Genomic DNA, 16,743 nt, shown 5'->3' on the forward strand with positions numbered 1-16,743 from the left:
TTAACATCTAGAAAGCCTAGATGTACTTTAGGACCTCTTTGTCCTTTATATACACTATATACACAAGAAAGTAGAACAAAATGGGACAATGTTACTCTTCACTGGAAGCACTGGTGTGGCCCTCTTTACATTTCTTTCTCCTGGGAACCAGGGCCTACAAAGCACCATGCCTACAACTCAAGCGTTGGACTGTCCCCCCCTCCTCCCACCCCATGCATTTCACAAGGCTTATAAGACAGACGTTTACACAATGTGTTATTCCCCTACTCCTACTTTAAAAATACATCAGGCACTTCAGAACATCAAAGATACTTAAGCACAGTCGACTCTATATACAGCGAGGGGAATGAGATGCACACAGATCCGTGGCTGTCACTGGATCGTATTGGTCGATAGCCTCTTCTTCTCTTCTGTTCCACGTCCTCCATCCACAAAACAAACGCGGACGGAGTGTCGCTCTGGTTCTCGCCTAGAGGTGGTCTACCATCGCCATTCAAAGTCACTTCCAGAAGACATTTCTACGGTTTTTACTGAAAATGGGCCCTGACAACAAGTGTGACTTTCTACCTCTACTGTATCATACGTCGGCAACCTCTTCACGTCTGCAATGTCCAGAAGGACTAAAAGTCGTCTTTTGAAGGATGGGAGAAGTTGAGAGCAGCTTTTTCATATTATATACACAGGCCTAGAACCGGCCAGTAAATCTTTGCGGGCTTCCGTGGGCACCCGTGGTCGTCACCACCGTTTCTCCGCTGGCACCAGCCCAACCGCCAGGGCTGCCAACCGTTGCACCTGCCGGCCTCCGGGGCTCCGCTCACCTTCCAGGATCGTTAGGGTCTTCCTCGGTCCTGGTGGCCGGGCAGGGAGGTCACCCCAGGCCCCGGACCGGCGGGCTCCACGGCCTGGAATGCTGGTGAGCTTCCCAGGCCGCCTAAGGTCTCCGTCCTCCAGCCCCACAAAGACTCCGCCATTCTTCTGGCTTTGCTGCGCCATGCCCGCCCGCCACCACTCAAGGGTGCCGCGTCCTCGGCAGCCAGGTGAAGCCTGCGTCTGGGCCTGGCAAGATGGAGCCCGGGCTCCACCGCCGCCTTCAAGTAAGTCATCGCGGAGCCGGGGAGGAGGGGGGTGCGGGGATGCGGAGAGCTCGCTGCTGCGAGTGCCCCTGGGCCTGCGGGAGGACGGCTGCGTTTGGACCGGCCCCCGGGGCCCTCCGCTCAGCCTCTGGCCTGGGGCCACCAGGCCCCAAGGGCCCCGGGGGAAGCAGGCCGCAGTCCGTTACCTCCGCGCTCTCCACCTTTTAATTTCTTTAATCAGAAAAAGTAAGACCCAAATTTGCAGAATGGAAGCCTTAGGTGAGCACCAAGAAAAAAGGGGTCCACCCAGACTATGTGTGACAAGTAAGCAAGGATGGGTAAGACTGGAACCGGAACTAGGGATCACTGCCAGCCTTCTTCCTGTGAACAGAGCTGGAATAGGAGGATGCCAGCCCAGAGCAGGACTTCCACAAAGTCCCAAGATAATTAAGTCCAAGATCCCTCCTCCTCTAACACCAGCTGCTTCTCTGGGCTTTTGCAGGGACTCCAGGAAACCTGAGTATGGGATTCCCTTGAGTGTTGGATCTGAGTTGGAACTGAGCAACCCTCGATACAGATGATTGGCTGTGGACAGGCAGACCTGGGACTTTTTCTGAATGAAGGCTGTCAGAAGCAGAACCAAAGTCAGCTGGGAGAGCAGTGGTGGAAAAGTCTTCCAGAGGGGACTTTCCAAACTTGTCCTGATGATCCTGGCACTTGTCCTATTTTAACCTCGTTGGTGAAGGATTCCGTAAGAGCAGGGTTCCATCAGGGCTGATCTTTGCATCCCATTCCTGTCTAAGGCTGAGTTAATGAGCTTCTTCATAAAGAAGCTTCTTGAGTCCTGAATAATGCCATATACAAAGCATAGTTCTATTCTGGTTTACTGTAACCCTTCCTCCCTTTTTCATTTTTTCCTCCTTCCTTCCCTTTTTCCCTTCCCCCTTCTCTTTCTTTTTCTGTTTTTGTAGTACTGAGGTTTGAACTCAGCACTCTTGCTTGCTAGTCAGGTGTTTCTTCCATCAAGGCTATGTCCTTGGTGCCTTTTTGTATTATTTTTCAGATAATGTCATGCAGTTTTTTCTCAGAACTATCCTATACTGTGGTTTGCTTATCTCTGCCAGCCAGTGTAGCTGGGGTTAAAGTTGTGAACTACCACATTGGGGCTTATTTGGTAAGATGGTTTCCTTGTTGAGTTTTTACCCCCATGTTCATTTCCTCTGTGGCATTTTCTTTAAGACAGAATTGTCCTTTGTGTACAAAGATAACCTATAGTGGGATAGCCTGTTCAAACCTGTAGAATTTATCAGAATTCATAACACAGAGAAGGTTTTTCCCAGAATACTTCCTGTCTTAGCTAACAATATATATCCCTAAAGATGAGGCATTCGGTGGGGGGGGGGCGGGGGAGAGATGATTTAGAAGGGAATGCCTATGTGAAAATGTGAGAAAGTAGGCTATTTTCAGTTTTGCTATGCTTGAAAGCTTGGCAAATCAGGAGGCACATAGAGGATTAACCCAATCTGTTTCCTGCTGTGCTCCCACTGTGACAGAATCTCTGAAGGCCTTGCCACCTGCCTTTCATTAAGAGAGCCACTGGCACCATATTAAATCAGGCCCTGGCTCTGGGGCAGGATTGCTTTGCAGGATGTAGTCCAAGCATCTCAGTGGTAAGCTTGTTGCTTTCGACAGGGCTAAGGAAGAAAATGTGATTTTGTTGGTGATAAAATGAGAAAGCAACTAATGGCCAAAGTAAGGGAGAAAATTTCTGATGAGTGTTTTTAGCATGGTGTCAGGACTCCTAAAGCTACAGACTAGAAGTGACTAATTAGATTAAACCTGAAAGTTAGGATATGCTAGGTTAAACTTTAAATAAAATGTGGGGACAAATGGCTTAGTACAGCAGTCCTAGACCAGGCTGTTTTGTCCAGCAGAGGAAGGAAATTCAACATGTATGAACCATTCACTAGAAATACTTGATACTTTCCTTGTGATTTTATTTAGTCATAAAAACAAAAATAAGTTCATCTGGGTGCCAGTGGTTTAGGCCTATAATCTAGCTACTCAAGAGACTGAAAAATGGTTCAAAGCCAGCTCTCTAGAAAAATCCATGAGACTCTCATCTCTAAACAAAGAGCTGGGAATGAAGTTGTGGCTCAAGTGGTAGAACATTAGCCTCGAGCAAAAGAAGTTCATGGATAGCACCAGACTTTAAGTTCAAGCCCAAGGACCTGCATGCACTCATGTGTGAGCACACACACACACACACACACACACACACACACACACACACACCATACAGTTTTGTCATACTCTGTCTAATACAAGTCTCATTTGTAAATTAAGACACAGATGCTCAGAAGGATTTAGTGACTAACCAAAGGTCACATAGCTGATAAATGGTAAAATCTGCATTACACATTGTCCAATTGTCTCCACAATTTGGAGGTGGAAGATCAGTATGAACTGTCTTTCTTATATTTGGCTCAGCCAGGTGGTGACATAGGATCTGCTTTCTCACACATACAAGCACACACACACACACACACACACACACACATGCATGTGTAAATATCCATGTATGCACATTTCAGAGAGAGATAGAGACAGAGAGACAGGAATAAGAGAGACATAAAGAGACATGGGGGACATTTGTGCATGTGTTAAAGAAGATGTGGTGACTAAGACATAATTTGCTTTACTATAGCAATCTATTTGATTGAGTTCCTAAATATGACAAGTTACCAAGAGAATGACCTCAGCAATTACTGCCAGAGATAGTGATTGACACTCAAGACCCTCTTTCAAGGACTGATTACTAGTAGAATGTTGTTGTTTTGATGAGTTTTTCTCAAGCATTTACTTACTGCCTTGCTTACAACCCTGCTCTGACTCACATTGGATTCTATGTATGCTGTGCTGCCAACCCGTCACCCATTACTGATGACTGACTGTGTCACAGTTTGTCTTGGCACTAATAATTCATACAGAGAAACTATCAAATTTTGGAGACCTGTCCTTTCCTTCTCAGCCTATGCTTTCAACAGCATCAATCTTAAGTGCATCTGAAACTAGACAACCTACCACTTTAGGTATGGGCCTATGAGAGTATGGCTTCCCACACTTGGCTTCCCAAGGAGGTCATGAAGCTGGGTGTGGGCCTAAAATAATACATGTCAGGAACAGAAATGACCTAGTAGTGGTGCTTAGTTCAGAAGCTGAAAGACAAATAGCATATTGACTCTGAGTGAGGTGAGAGGCCAGAACTGTCCCATGATGATTGAGAGAGGAGTCAAAGGACGCACCACCTCGTCTGTATGATAAGAAAGCTAGGCCTAGAGAGGAAAAGACCAGATGGCTGCTGTTTTGGTTTGTTTTGTGCCATGTGTAACAAATGAGCGCCCTTTCCCTCCCCCATAGTCACTCAGAACGGTGCAGGATGAACAGCCACCAAACCTGAACTCAGAAACACTCCAAAATCTGAAACATATTGAATGCTGACATGACTGCAAGTGGAAAATTCCACACCCAAGGGGTAAGTCATAGTCAAATTGCAGACCCAGTCAAATACTATATAAAATTATTTTCAGATTATCTGTATAAGGTGCACATCAAATGTAATGAATCTTGTGAATTATGTTGGGTCTTATCATTTTGTATATACCCAATCTTCTAATCTTAAAAACTGAAATACAAAATAGCTGTAATTTTATACGTCAAAAATTTGTAGTTTGTGTAATGGGAAAACTGGAGCAGAACTGGCTTTTCTACTTCATTTATTTTTGTGTACAGGTCTTGGGACTTGAACTCAGGGTATGGGCACTATGCTTGAGCGTTTTTGCTCAAGGCTATCATTCTACTGCTTGAGTAACAGTCCATTTCTGCCATTTTTGATGTTTAATTGGGGATAAGAGTCTCATGGACTTTTCTGCTTAGGTTGGCTTTGAACCACAGTTCTCTGAGTCGTTAAGGGTAAGCCACTGGTACCTAGCATGGATATTCTACTTCTGAGATGTACAGATGGTAAGATACTCTTGGCTATTGGCTGGGAGCTTTCCTGGGTAGAAAGCCAGGGGTTCTGTTCCTTTTCTATATAGGCAGCTTTTTGTGAGACACTCCACGGGTTGCTTAGATTTCCTAACAGCTTGGCAGCTGGGCTCTGAGAATGAGAGAACCAAGGACACCTGTAATTTCTTTCATGACTTGCTTCAGGAAGCACCACTGGTCACATTCTACTTGTGAAGTCCATACATGCATGTTCTCATACAAAGAGAGGGCATCTAGATATTAGTTCTTGTGGAAGACTTGTTAAAATCACACTCAATGGGCAAATGAGATGAGAACATTGCTGTGACCATTTCTAGGGGAAAAGATCAGCAAAAGTGAAGTATGGTAATATATACTTCTACTCTCAGGAATCTGAGTCAGGAAGACAGAGAACTTAAGGCATGCCTAGACAACATGGTGAATTGAAGGCCAGTCTGGGCTACATGGCAAGGCTTGGTCTCAAATAAATACAGAATACAAAACAAAACATAATGAAATACTGAAACACAGCTTAGCAAAGGTAAATAGGGAGAGTGCAAGGAGGGAAATTCCAAAAGGCATTCCCATGCTTTGGCTTTAAGACCTCTGATTTACCTTTTTCTCTGTCTCTGTCTCTCTGTCTCTATCTGTCTGTCTCTCTGTCTCTATCTGTGTGTGTGTGTGTGTGTGTGTGTGTGTGTCTGTCTGTCTATCTGTCTGTCCGTGTGTCAGTGTTATACATGCCCGAATATGCATCCAAACATGTTTGTCATTACTGGAGCTTGAACTCAGGCCCTCATATGCTTGGTTTTCTGTTTTATTCCTGGCTGGCATTCTATCCTTGAGCCATGTCTTTAGTTCCAAATTTTGCTGATTAATTAGAGTTAAGAAACTGAGGCATGATATTCATGATTATCTAGGCTGACATCAAACTTGGATCCTTAGATCTAAGCTTCCTAAGTAGTCAGGAATACAGATGTGAGCTAGAGAGTTGGGTGTTGATTAGAGTCTTGAGTTTATAAATCAAAGCTAAGAATGGTTGGCAAATCTGGATTTAAGGAATAATTTAACTCAGAGTTTCACAAATGTATTCAGTACACACATAAAGTACTTTTAACTTTGTGGGCCACAGTTTTGGTCCCAGTATTTAACACAGCCATTATTGCATGAAATAGATAATACAGAAATGAATGAATGTTGTTTTATTCCAATAAAACTTCATTTATAAAACCTGGCAGTGGTCTGTATTTGGTCCAAAATTATAGCTTACTGACATCTAGTTTAGTTTAGTGACAGCAGAAGATACATGTAGTGTTTTTCGCCAAGAGGACAATGAAAAGAGGGAGGGTGTTTATGAAACTTTTAGGTTAGTATGTTCTGCAATTGGCTCCCAGCTTGGCAAGAAGGGAAGGGAAGACTTGAGGGAAGTCACAGGAAGGATTCCTGGTCCCAATCACATCATTGAATGGCAGGGGGGCAATATCATAAACAGTATGCGGGAACGACAGCAGGTGGAGGCTCGATAAAGAGGATCCATGTATTGGAGATTTCTCGGTGGTAAAGTAGTTACTAGTAGTGATAACAAAGCTTGGAGTGTACAGCATGGATAGCATGGAAGGAAAGCTTTAGTAGAGTGGAGAATTTCAGACATTTGGAAAAGAGATTGTTTCTTGGATCAGCTATGCACATTCTAGAAATGCTCCCTCACTCTTTCCTCCTTCTTTCCTTCCTTCTTTCTTTCTTTCCTTCTTTCCTTCCTTCCTTCCTTCTTTCCTTCCTTCTTCCTTCTTTCCTTCCTTTCTTCCCTCCTTCCTTCCTATTGGCATTACTTACGCAAATTTATAGAGTACAACATAATATTTGATCTGTCTATACAGTATGGAAATATTCAATAGAGGTAACTGATATATCCATCACCTTTCTAACTCACCATTTTTGTGAAGAAAATGTTAAAAATCAATTCTTTGGGCAATTTTGAATTGTACAGTATTATTAATTGTGGTCACAGAGTACTTCAATAGCTCATATCGTAGCTTGTTCTTCAAGTCCTACTAAAACTTTTTTTTGCCAGTCCTGGGCTTGAGCTCAGGGCCTGGGCCCTATCCTTGGGCTTTCTCAAGATCAGAGCTCCACCACTTGAGTCTCAGCAACATTTCCAGCTTTTTTCTACAACCCAGGTCTTTGTGCATACTAGGCAAGCACTCTACCACTAGACCAAACCCCCGGCCCCCCTACTAAAACTTTTTACCCATGATCAATATCTCACTTTCTCTGGTAGTACCACCATGGTAGTTCCACCATTCTACTCAGTTTCTATGAAATTAACTTTATTGAATTTCATGTACAAGTGATATCATACAGTGTTCATTCGTTTTCATCTGTCTTATTCCACTGAGCATACTGTGCATTTTCTTTTATTATAGGAAATTCAGTGACCAAATTATGCCTATTCAGAAATTTAAATAGGGATGATAAAGCTACTTAAGATTTTATATTTAATGAAAATCTGTTAATCTGTAGCTCAAATTCAAAATGATTTCTTCCCTACAGCATTCCTGGAAAGGGGCTGAAAATTTACTAGTATGCAGCTCTAGTGTGACATATGTCACACAGATGGTGACATTGGCCTTGGTCAAAGGGAAATAGTTACTAGAGTGGTCCATACCTATGACTCCTCAGACCTCTCTGAGGGAATCCCACATCTACATACTAGAACACTTATTTAAGGAATGTGTGTGTGTGTGTGTGTGTGTGTGTGTGTGTGTGTGTGTGTGTGTGTTGGAACCTAGTTTTCTGAGGCCTCTGGCAGAAAAAGACTCTATTAAGTGCAGAAGAATAACACTTCATACAGGAGGCAGGCTCAATGACAGATGACAACAGAAAGCATCATGGGAAGTGAGAAATGGCTATTTTTGGTCCCCCTGAATGGATGTATCTTAACTTGACATTTCCTTTGCTTGCAAAACAGGAGAAGCAAGGAGAATAATACAGCGTGATAAAATGATATGGGACAACTGGGGAATGGAAATGAGGACATATTAATAAAATTTTGATTGTATAATTACATTAACTTCGGTGATTGCCTTACTTGCTCCTCATTTGGGTGGAGAATTTTTTATGAGCAATTATTGTGAACTTTTATGTACTCATCTATGAGCTGTGGGTAAAGGTACAATAGAAGTGTGGCTGTGGAGCTTCAAATTCAACTCAAACACCTGCTATTTGGTTCTGATAGAATTTCCCTGGGAAGTACTAAGTCATTCTGATTCTGTAATCTTCTCTCTGTGCTATATGTGTGATTTTCTTACGTTCAGAAAAGATTCCAGAGTTGCATCAAAGATGACTGGGAACCAATTTAAATAATTTGGGATAATCACTGAACGCAAAAGAATTTGGGGAAGTTTCTGAAACACCAGAGGTACACAGGCTGTTCTAACACCCTCCTGGAATGCCACATCAAAAGCAGCAGCTTCCCGGAAGGTAAACGATTTTCATGGAGAATTGCAACCCATCTATGATGGGTTTCCTGTGAAAAGCAGGGGTCACTAATTGGATTGTATGAAGCTGTCCACTTTTAATGGTTTGCAATGCAAAAGAGGCCTTCAATCTCCAGAAAAAGGCCAAGAAATTTTTATCAGACAGGTTAAACGAGTAGAAGGCTATATATGGAGGAGTAGAAAACAAATGATTAAATATTAATTCAAAAATATTTGTCATTTCTTAGAATTTTTTCCAGTTTTTATATACTGGATGATATCTTGGGGATGGTGCAAAGGAAAATTGAAACAAAAATGTTCTACCTTGTGGAACCTGCATTATGAAGGAGGTAGATATATTTGAAACAAACAAACAAGATGGAAAGTCAGTTTTCAGTAGGTAAGGGAAGGAAGGTTTTCTTGATGTTGACAGATTAAACCTGGAAATGAAAGATAAAAATGATTATGGGTCAAACTCTTGGAAAGATGAAATCACTATTAATTTCATTGAAGGCTCTAGAAAGTTTAGGATGGTAGAAATAGTAGGGGGGGGAGCTTTATTCTTGTTATGTGTGATCTGCCTCTTAGCCAACCAAGTTGAGATTTAGTGGTGATTGGATGGATGAAGATGTCTGGAAGTCCAAGTGGAAGCCTTAGCTGGAACTATAAATATAAGAATCATTGGCATAGTCATATTATATAAATTAATTGCATTATATAGGCCTTTATAGGATTATGTGCAAATAAAAATTGAAGGCTAAGCATATGAAGACTGGAATATCTATTGGTCTGGTAATGTGGAGCTTTCTAGAGATTCTGATAAGAGTGGCAGAACTGTAAAACCTGATCACACAGTGTCCAGAGCAAAACAGAGCAAGAGAAATTGAACCAGTAAGTTAATGTAATTCATCAAATTCATTTCTTTATAAAGAGAACTTTGGTAGTAAATGGAATTTGGGGGTCAGAGTCAAGCATTTTTTTAATAAGAGAGAAATGACATTGTGCTTTTGAATGTCCACTAAAAAGGGGAAAAATTATGATACACCAGAGGAGAGCTACATTTACAAGTATGTGTGAAGGACAGAAGCCTTGTGCACAAAGGGTTGACTATAGCTAGGAATTAATGCTGTTAATTCATGGCACTAAAAAAAAAAGACTAAAGTCATTCTACCCTGACTCTGGATGGGGCATACAGGAATTGGGGGTTATTTAAGGTGTCTGCCTATGGCTTTCATTTGACTGATGGGAGTATGTGAGGGAGATATAAAGTTAGATAAACTGCATTCCAGTGGATTTGGGGGAAGGCTAGTGCGAAATTGAAGTGCTTGGTTAACTGTGAAGGCAGTATATGGCTGGAGTCAGTGCCTTTCTAAAGAGTGGTTTTCTGTAGCCTGTCTTTTCCACTGTCACCCAGGAAACAATCACTAAAGTGATCCTACATCTTAGGTACTTATTTCTCTATTATTGTTCATTTCTGTATTCTAATGTTCTGGGTTGAGAGAGAAGGCTATTAGTTTGGAAAGTACTTGGATGTAAAGGTTAAAAAAATAGACCTTAGTGTGTAATATCATAGTTTACCTTTACCCATAAGAAGGTATGTTCCAATACACCCAATAGATGCCTAAAATTGTTAATAACACTAAACCTTATACACAGGTTTTGTAAGGTTACCATAAGTGAGGTGACCTCTGAGAAGGACTAATGGGCATATAAAATCTAGAGTATGGTTTTATTGGACCAAAGAAGGATTCAGGTCTTAGGTGGAACAGAATAAAATGATATCGGTATCATCGTATTTACTGAGAGTGGCATGCAATTAAAACTTTATGAATGGTTTATTTCTGAAATTTCCCGTTTAATGTCTTTTAGGCTTCAGCTGACTATGGGTAATTAAACCTATGGAAGCCAAGATTGTAGGAAATAAGAGATTAGTGTGTCAGTAACTAACTTGAGCCACTTTTAAATGTTACTGACTGTTCCAGAGGTAGGTTGGGAATTTCATAACAAAAAGAAGTAAATACCCCCCTTCTATTATAACATTGCTGTTATTCATTTTGCTCATCCACAGTTACAAATACTCTTTATGTTACTGCTATTATTTTGAATAAACTGTTAACCTCTCTGATCAAATAAGAATCAGAAAATATACTGCATTGGTTTCTCACACTTGTAGTTTTAGCACTTTAGGAGCTGTGGTTGCAGTTCAAAGTCAGGCCAGGCAGAAAAAACAGTGAGATTCTATGTCCCCCAAAAAAGCAGATATGATTCAAGTGGAAGAACACCAGCTAAGCAGCAAGCTGAGCAAATGTGGAAGCTCTGAGTTTAAATCTTAGTACCCTCCCAAATGTTTATTTTTGTCTTTATCTGTGTAGAATTGAGTTTCTGACCTATGTCATTTTCTTATTTTTATTTTTGCCAGAAAGTCTTTTTCTCCTTCATTTTGGTGATAATGCCCCTTAAGAATGCAGGATTCTACAGTTTGGTCAACTCTGCTTTTGCTCTCATGTTTGTAAATGTAAATCTGCAATGTCATTTGTATTTCTTTTGTTGTTGTTGCCAATTCTGGGGCTTGTACTCAGGGACTGAGCACTGTCCTTGGGCTTTCTCAAGGCTTAGAGCTCTAGCACTTGAGCCCCTAGCAACTCTTCCAGCCTTTTCTATGTATTTGGTACTGAGGCATTGAACCCTGGTCTTCATGCATGGTAGGCAAGCATTCTACCACTAGGCCATGCTCCCAGCCCTGTAGTTTGTATTCTGATTCTTATTTTAAAGGATAGTTTATTTTCTGTTCCTTCAAAAATGGACTGATTTTCCTTCTCTTTCCTTCTTTCCCGTCTTTATATCCAGGTATGTCTACCCTGGGTATTTCTTTTGTGTGGGTGGGATATGCTGGATCTACTGGCATGTCAGATATGATGGAGTATGTTGGGCTCACCACAGTTTCACACTAGAGCCTGCCCCTAGACCTTTTACATGACTAGTTAGGTACACTTTATTTTTTTACATATTTTCAAATGACTTATAGGCAGAATGACACACAAACACTCAATACTTAATATATACAGTTGGATAAGTTCAGAGCTAAGTAAGCATATGTGGTACATCCAAATCTACAATCTGTGTTCACAGCACATCCACCTACTAGAAGAATCCCAAATGACCCTTACTGTACACTCTATTTTTATTGACAATGAAACAGATAGAGGAAAGCTTAGTTCCCATGGGTTTTCTCTGGAGACACATTCTTGACTTGTGGGAAGTTGATTTGCTTACTTACCATGTGCTGAGTATGGCTTTTCTAGAAGGAAATTTGGATGCTACCAAGTTAGAGTTTATGATGGTCCCATTTTTATTGTTTTTAATATGCTTTGCTTATACTCTTGCGAACCATTTCAATCTTCCTTAATGTTATTTTTGTTTTTGTTTTTTGTTTTTACAGGGCTCTAGCTGTAGAATGAACATGGAAGCTCTCCTTTTTGGCTTTACCAGAAAGTTATTCCAAAGCTGCTACTGCAACCTGCAGAGTCAGCAGGTCTAGCTTCTGAAATGAACTGGCAGTCTCAGGGCTAAGTCTGTGTGGAGGCAAGCACTCTGCTGGATGATGAATACAACCATAAACAGCCTGGACAATGGCCAGCAGACATGTTACTGATCTGGATAATGCCTATTAATACTCTTAATAAGGACATGCAAGTGTCTTTTCAATGTATTATCAGCAAGGACTATTTTACTAGGCCCCTAAATGAAAATAGTCTCAGGGAATTGTTTCACAAAGCTGGGGACTTGGGAAATTCTAGGAATCTATTTAGAAAGCGGAGGCTGCATTTTTGCACAGTACCAGTCTTGATTTTCTTTAGAAGGGGGAGGTATGGAGTTTCATAAAGTCCTTAAATCTGGTAGAAAGTACCCAAGGGCCTTGAATAGAGATGTAAGTGAACAAAGAGCATGGTTTGCATTGATCATGGAGAGAAGGTAGTGAATTTTGCAAAGGGAGATAAAGAGAAGATCAAATTCTTTAATAGTTTGCAAGGACTATGTAGAGGCCTGGATTGTGGAAGGGAAGAAAACATTAAAAGGCCCATGCAGATGATCCCATGGAAATGAAATAGAATAAAGTCACCTTTTGTAGGAAAATGTGACTTTTGCTCCTGTATTTCAGTTAACTCTCATAACAGCTTCAGGAGCAATTTCCAGAATGTAAAAATTCAAGGTTTATTGATGGCTAATCTTAGAGATGAAAAGTGGGATTCTATTTGACACTACCAGCAGCTGAGCCAATGTCTGATACTTACTGTAATGGGGAAGGCTGTAGAGATAATTTATTTGGAATTGAGGGGAAGGTGGAGTTTGATTTGAGAGATATAACCATCTGATAAAAGAAGTGCATGAATATAGGTTGAAGTTGGAAGTTGAGATGTGAATTTGGAAAGTTGACAATGGCAGCCAGTATAAAGAGATAGGAGAGATGTAGACAGGACCTGGGAATTCTTATGTAAAGATCTGCTCATTCCTCCTGGAGTGAACAAGCTCCTGAAGTTTGGGGGTAGAGTTGAGAAACTGTGATGGAGGAGAAGGGAGAAGAATAAGGATGAGGGAAAAATGTTTTCAAGCAGATGTTCAAGACAGATGTAATGGCTACCTGAAATTTGGTGATGAATTTAAACAACAAAAAAGCAACATTAGTTTTACTATAGCCACATTGTATAGCTTGATTGCAGGTTTGTGTCATTATTTTTTGTTTGTTTCTTTTTACCTTTTTTTTTCCTTTTTCTTACTTTCCTTTTTTTTTGGTGGGTCATGGGACTTGAACTCTGGGCCTGGGTGCTGTCCTTGAGCTCTTCAGCTCAAGGCTACCATCTTACCCTGGAGCCACAGCCCTACTTCCTATTTTCTAGTGATTGACTGGAGATAAGAGTCTCCTAATATTCAGTGCCTGGGCTGGCATTGAACTGCTATCCTGAGATCTCAGCCTCCTGATCTCAAGGCTAGAGATCTACCACTTGAGCCATAGCACCACTTCCAGCTTTCTTCTAAGTATGTGGTACCAAGGAATCGGGTCTTCATTACATGCTAGGCAAGCACTCTTACCACTAGGCCAAATTCCTAGCCCCATTCAGACTTCTTTTATAATATAAAACTCTCAGTTTGTGTTTCTTTACCATTTTCTTATGATTAGACTGAGATTACACATTTTATTGAATTTAGTTTCACTTTTGGAAAATTCATCTTTTAAAGGATATAATTCAATATTTCAAAACACTATTCACAGAGTTTATGGAAATACCACCACTACATCATCCCAAAACATTTTCCTCATTCCAAAATAAAATCTCATACCTGGTATATTGTATGTATGTTTATTTGAAATAGGGAAGGGAAGATGGGAAGACAAGATGATTGGGAGGGAGTGGGATAAGGGAAACAGGGACAAAAACATGAGGAGTATCAGTATCCAAGAAGTAATATGCCTATTACCTGACAAATGTAACTGTAACTCCTCTATACATTATCCCGACAATAAAATTTCTAAAAATATTCTCAAAATTATATACTTAGGTTTTAAAAATTCTACAGATTTCAAAACCATGTAGACCTCAAAACTGAATCAGCTTTCCAACCCTAAAGGAATTTCTTTGCTGGCCTCTTGATTGGTTTTAATTCTTGGGGATCTCTTCTTTACTACCAGGTTCTCAACTTGAGCGGCGTAGCTGATGTACTGAATCAAAAGAAGATTCCCACTTAACATCCTGTTAGTGAAGTGTCGTGATGAAGCAGAATAGAGCAGGCCATGGCAAGTGTCAAGTGCCGCACCCTGACCTGACTGAGTTGATCTGGAAGGAACTGTCCAAGTGTAGGAGCGATTTGCTCTCCAATTCTGTGGAGCAGAGTTTCCATTAGACATCAGTAATAGAGCTGGAAACTGAACTGGTTGAGTGGTCAGAGTCGCCAGTATAAACGAGGTGAAGCTGAGAGTCAAACCCTACGAGGGATGCATAACAAATGGCTGTCACTCTGTCAGAACAAAGGACAGTACCAAGGTGGAGATCACGAGATCCTCACCACAAGGTAAAAAATGATTTCTGGGTGTGTGTGTTTAGTGGAGAATCCTTTCTAATACCTTATTTTTGGGCATTTTTTTAAAAAAATGTAACTGTGTCCTCAAGGGCTTCTTCTTCCTTAATGTCTTCCAATAATCAGTGTGTGCCTGCAGGAAGAGGACATCCATGTGTAGTCACAGAGCCTTCCCAGGGGCCAGCACAGCCATGACCCACGGACATGTCTGTTGCATGTCTGGTCCCGAGTCTCATCAGAAGTGATATCCTGTTTATTCTCTTCACCAACAGTGGTGTGCTTAGAATGCTAGTCAAATTGCCGTAAAAGTCATTATTAATTTATTGCCTCTGCTCAGTTCTTGATATTCTTTTGAATAAGAGCATCTTAAAAAGAAATTCCTGTAGCCATAAACCTTGAGTATGTCTAGTTCTGACAGTTATTGTAATTTAGGAGAGTTGCTAAATCTCTGTGTAGTTATGTATGTGCACGTGCATAGAGATGTAGAGACTGACACATACACACCAGAGCATGGCTGCTGCACTTAGAAAATATTATTTGTAAAGCACTAGCAGTGTGTCTTGTGATCAGGTAATGGGAATTTCATCATAGCTTTTCCTTGTTCCTCCTCCCTTCTGCCAGTGCGTGTGTACATACATTTGTTATTGAGAGGGAGAGAAGGAAAGAGTCAGTGATAGACAGGGACAGACTGAAACAGAAACCCAGAGAAAGATGGAAAGCAATATCTCATCCCATTGAAAAAGCAAACTGAAACACATAGGGCTTTGTTTTCCAGGGTCAACCAATGATTTTAGAGATTTAGGTCCTGAAACTGACCATTTCTTTTAGCTAAAGTACATTGATGGATCTGAGGCTTTGCTATCAGGCAGAAGGATTTTGCTACTAGTAGAGGCTCATTTTACCTGGTGAAACAGATGTGAATGTTCCCGCCTCTCTTGGGCAGAACTAAGTGAGGATGGATGACTCCTGGGCAGTCCCAGGCTCGTGGGGCATTCCAGAACTTTTCCCTCTTGTTTCCTCTGGGCTCTCTACCTTTATAGAATTGCTGGTTCTGTTACTGCACCTGGGCTGTTGCTGTGGTTACCGATAAAGTCCCTGGGAGTCGGGGAGGAGCTGTGTTTTATAAGGGCAAATTCTGCTTACATATAATTTGGAAGTTGTACAACTGAGTAGACTTGCCAAGGAATGGAAGACTGTACATCCCTTTCGTAATGACAGCGATGGGTCTAGCAGATTCCTAGTTCCCTTTTTTCTCAAATTTTTGTATGGACTTGTGTGTTCGGTAGCTTGTGACATATTGGGAGGAGTGATCTTCAAGATGGGAAACGGAAAAGGAGCCGTTTTTATTGAGATTCTGGGAGGCGAGGAGGCTGTTAGGTCTGTTTTAAATGTTTTTGAGCCATTGTTGTTCATGCCTGTAATCCTAGCTCCTCAAGGTAGTAGAGATCTGAGGACTGCAGTGAGAAGCCAGATCCTGCAGGAAAGTGTGAGAGACAGTTATGTCCAAACAACCAGCAAAACCCTGAAAGTGGAGGTGTGGAATTGGTAGAGTGCCAGCATTGAGGGAAGACAGCTAAGGGATACCACCCAGGCACCAAATTCAAGCCCTAGCACCTACAAAAAAAATACACATACAAAAATCTTCCAGCAGATGCTAGAAATAATGTAAATCCAAAGAATTATATGTGAGCAGAAAGCCAAATGAATGAAACCTAAAGGAGATTACAAAGGTAGCCAAATGGAAGTAGATGAACTGACAGACAGGAAGTCACTCTTCTGGGGTTGAGAGAGAGAAGTGGCCCAAGGAAGCAGAGAGCACTTTGCCTCAGGTGCTCATGTTTCAAGTCTATTTCTGGGGCACAGGGCCTACGTGGTTTGATGGAATCACCAGGCAGGCATCACTGAAGGATGCCCATGCCATCTGGAAAGTGAGAGACTCAACCAAGCTGCCAAAGGCTTCTTTCTCATCCAAAAAAAAAATTGTGCTTAAAGATAAATCGATTTGGATTTTTTTCTGAGCAGTTGCAGACTTGCAGTATAGCAAACATCTTCACTCACAGAAGAAGATTTGCGAGTGGAGCTACTACACAGAGCAG

The 16,743-nt window shown here is 41.3% G+C and overlaps 1 protein-coding gene and 1 long non-coding RNA gene across 7 annotated transcripts in view; both read left to right on the forward strand.

Moving 5' to 3' along the window:
* Nucleotides 1–769: 769 nt before the first annotated feature.
* Nucleotides 770–10,530, forward strand: LOC150054362 (uncharacterized). Of its 2 annotated transcripts, XR_016537859.1 has the most exons (4): nucleotides 770–913; nucleotides 4,494–4,608; nucleotides 8,414–8,579; nucleotides 10,445–10,530. It is a non-coding gene; the product is annotated as an uncharacterized LOC150054362 (long non-coding RNA). The 2 variants fall into 2 exon arrangements; XR_016537858.1 differs by lacking the exon at nucleotides 10,445–10,530 and having other exon boundaries at nucleotides 784–913; nucleotides 8,414–8,584.
* A 3,731-nt stretch (nucleotides 10,531–14,261) lies between these two features.
* LOC150054363 (uncharacterized) overlaps nucleotides 14,262–16,743 on the forward strand; it is a 715,379-nt gene continuing 712,897 nt past the window's right edge. The window contains exon 1 of one of the 5 annotated variants that reach the window (XM_090346707.1): nucleotides 14,262–14,641. Coding sequence is in view for 3 of the 5 variants with exons in the window: in XM_090346705.1 (XP_090202831.1) it covers nucleotides 14,576–14,641 (66 nt within the window). In the remaining 2 variants the exon portion in view is untranslated. The remainder of the gene's footprint in view (nucleotides 14,642–16,743) is intronic. The other 4 variants (XM_090346706.1, XM_090346705.1, XM_090346708.1 and 1 more) reach the window with 4 other exon arrangements.

Source organism: Megascapheus bottae, chromosome 15 (genome assembly GCF_031878675.1).
Source record: "Megascapheus bottae isolate mThoBot1 chromosome 15, mThoBot2.hap1, whole genome shotgun sequence".
Lineage (NCBI taxonomy): Eukaryota > Metazoa > Chordata > Mammalia > Rodentia > Geomyidae > Megascapheus > Megascapheus bottae.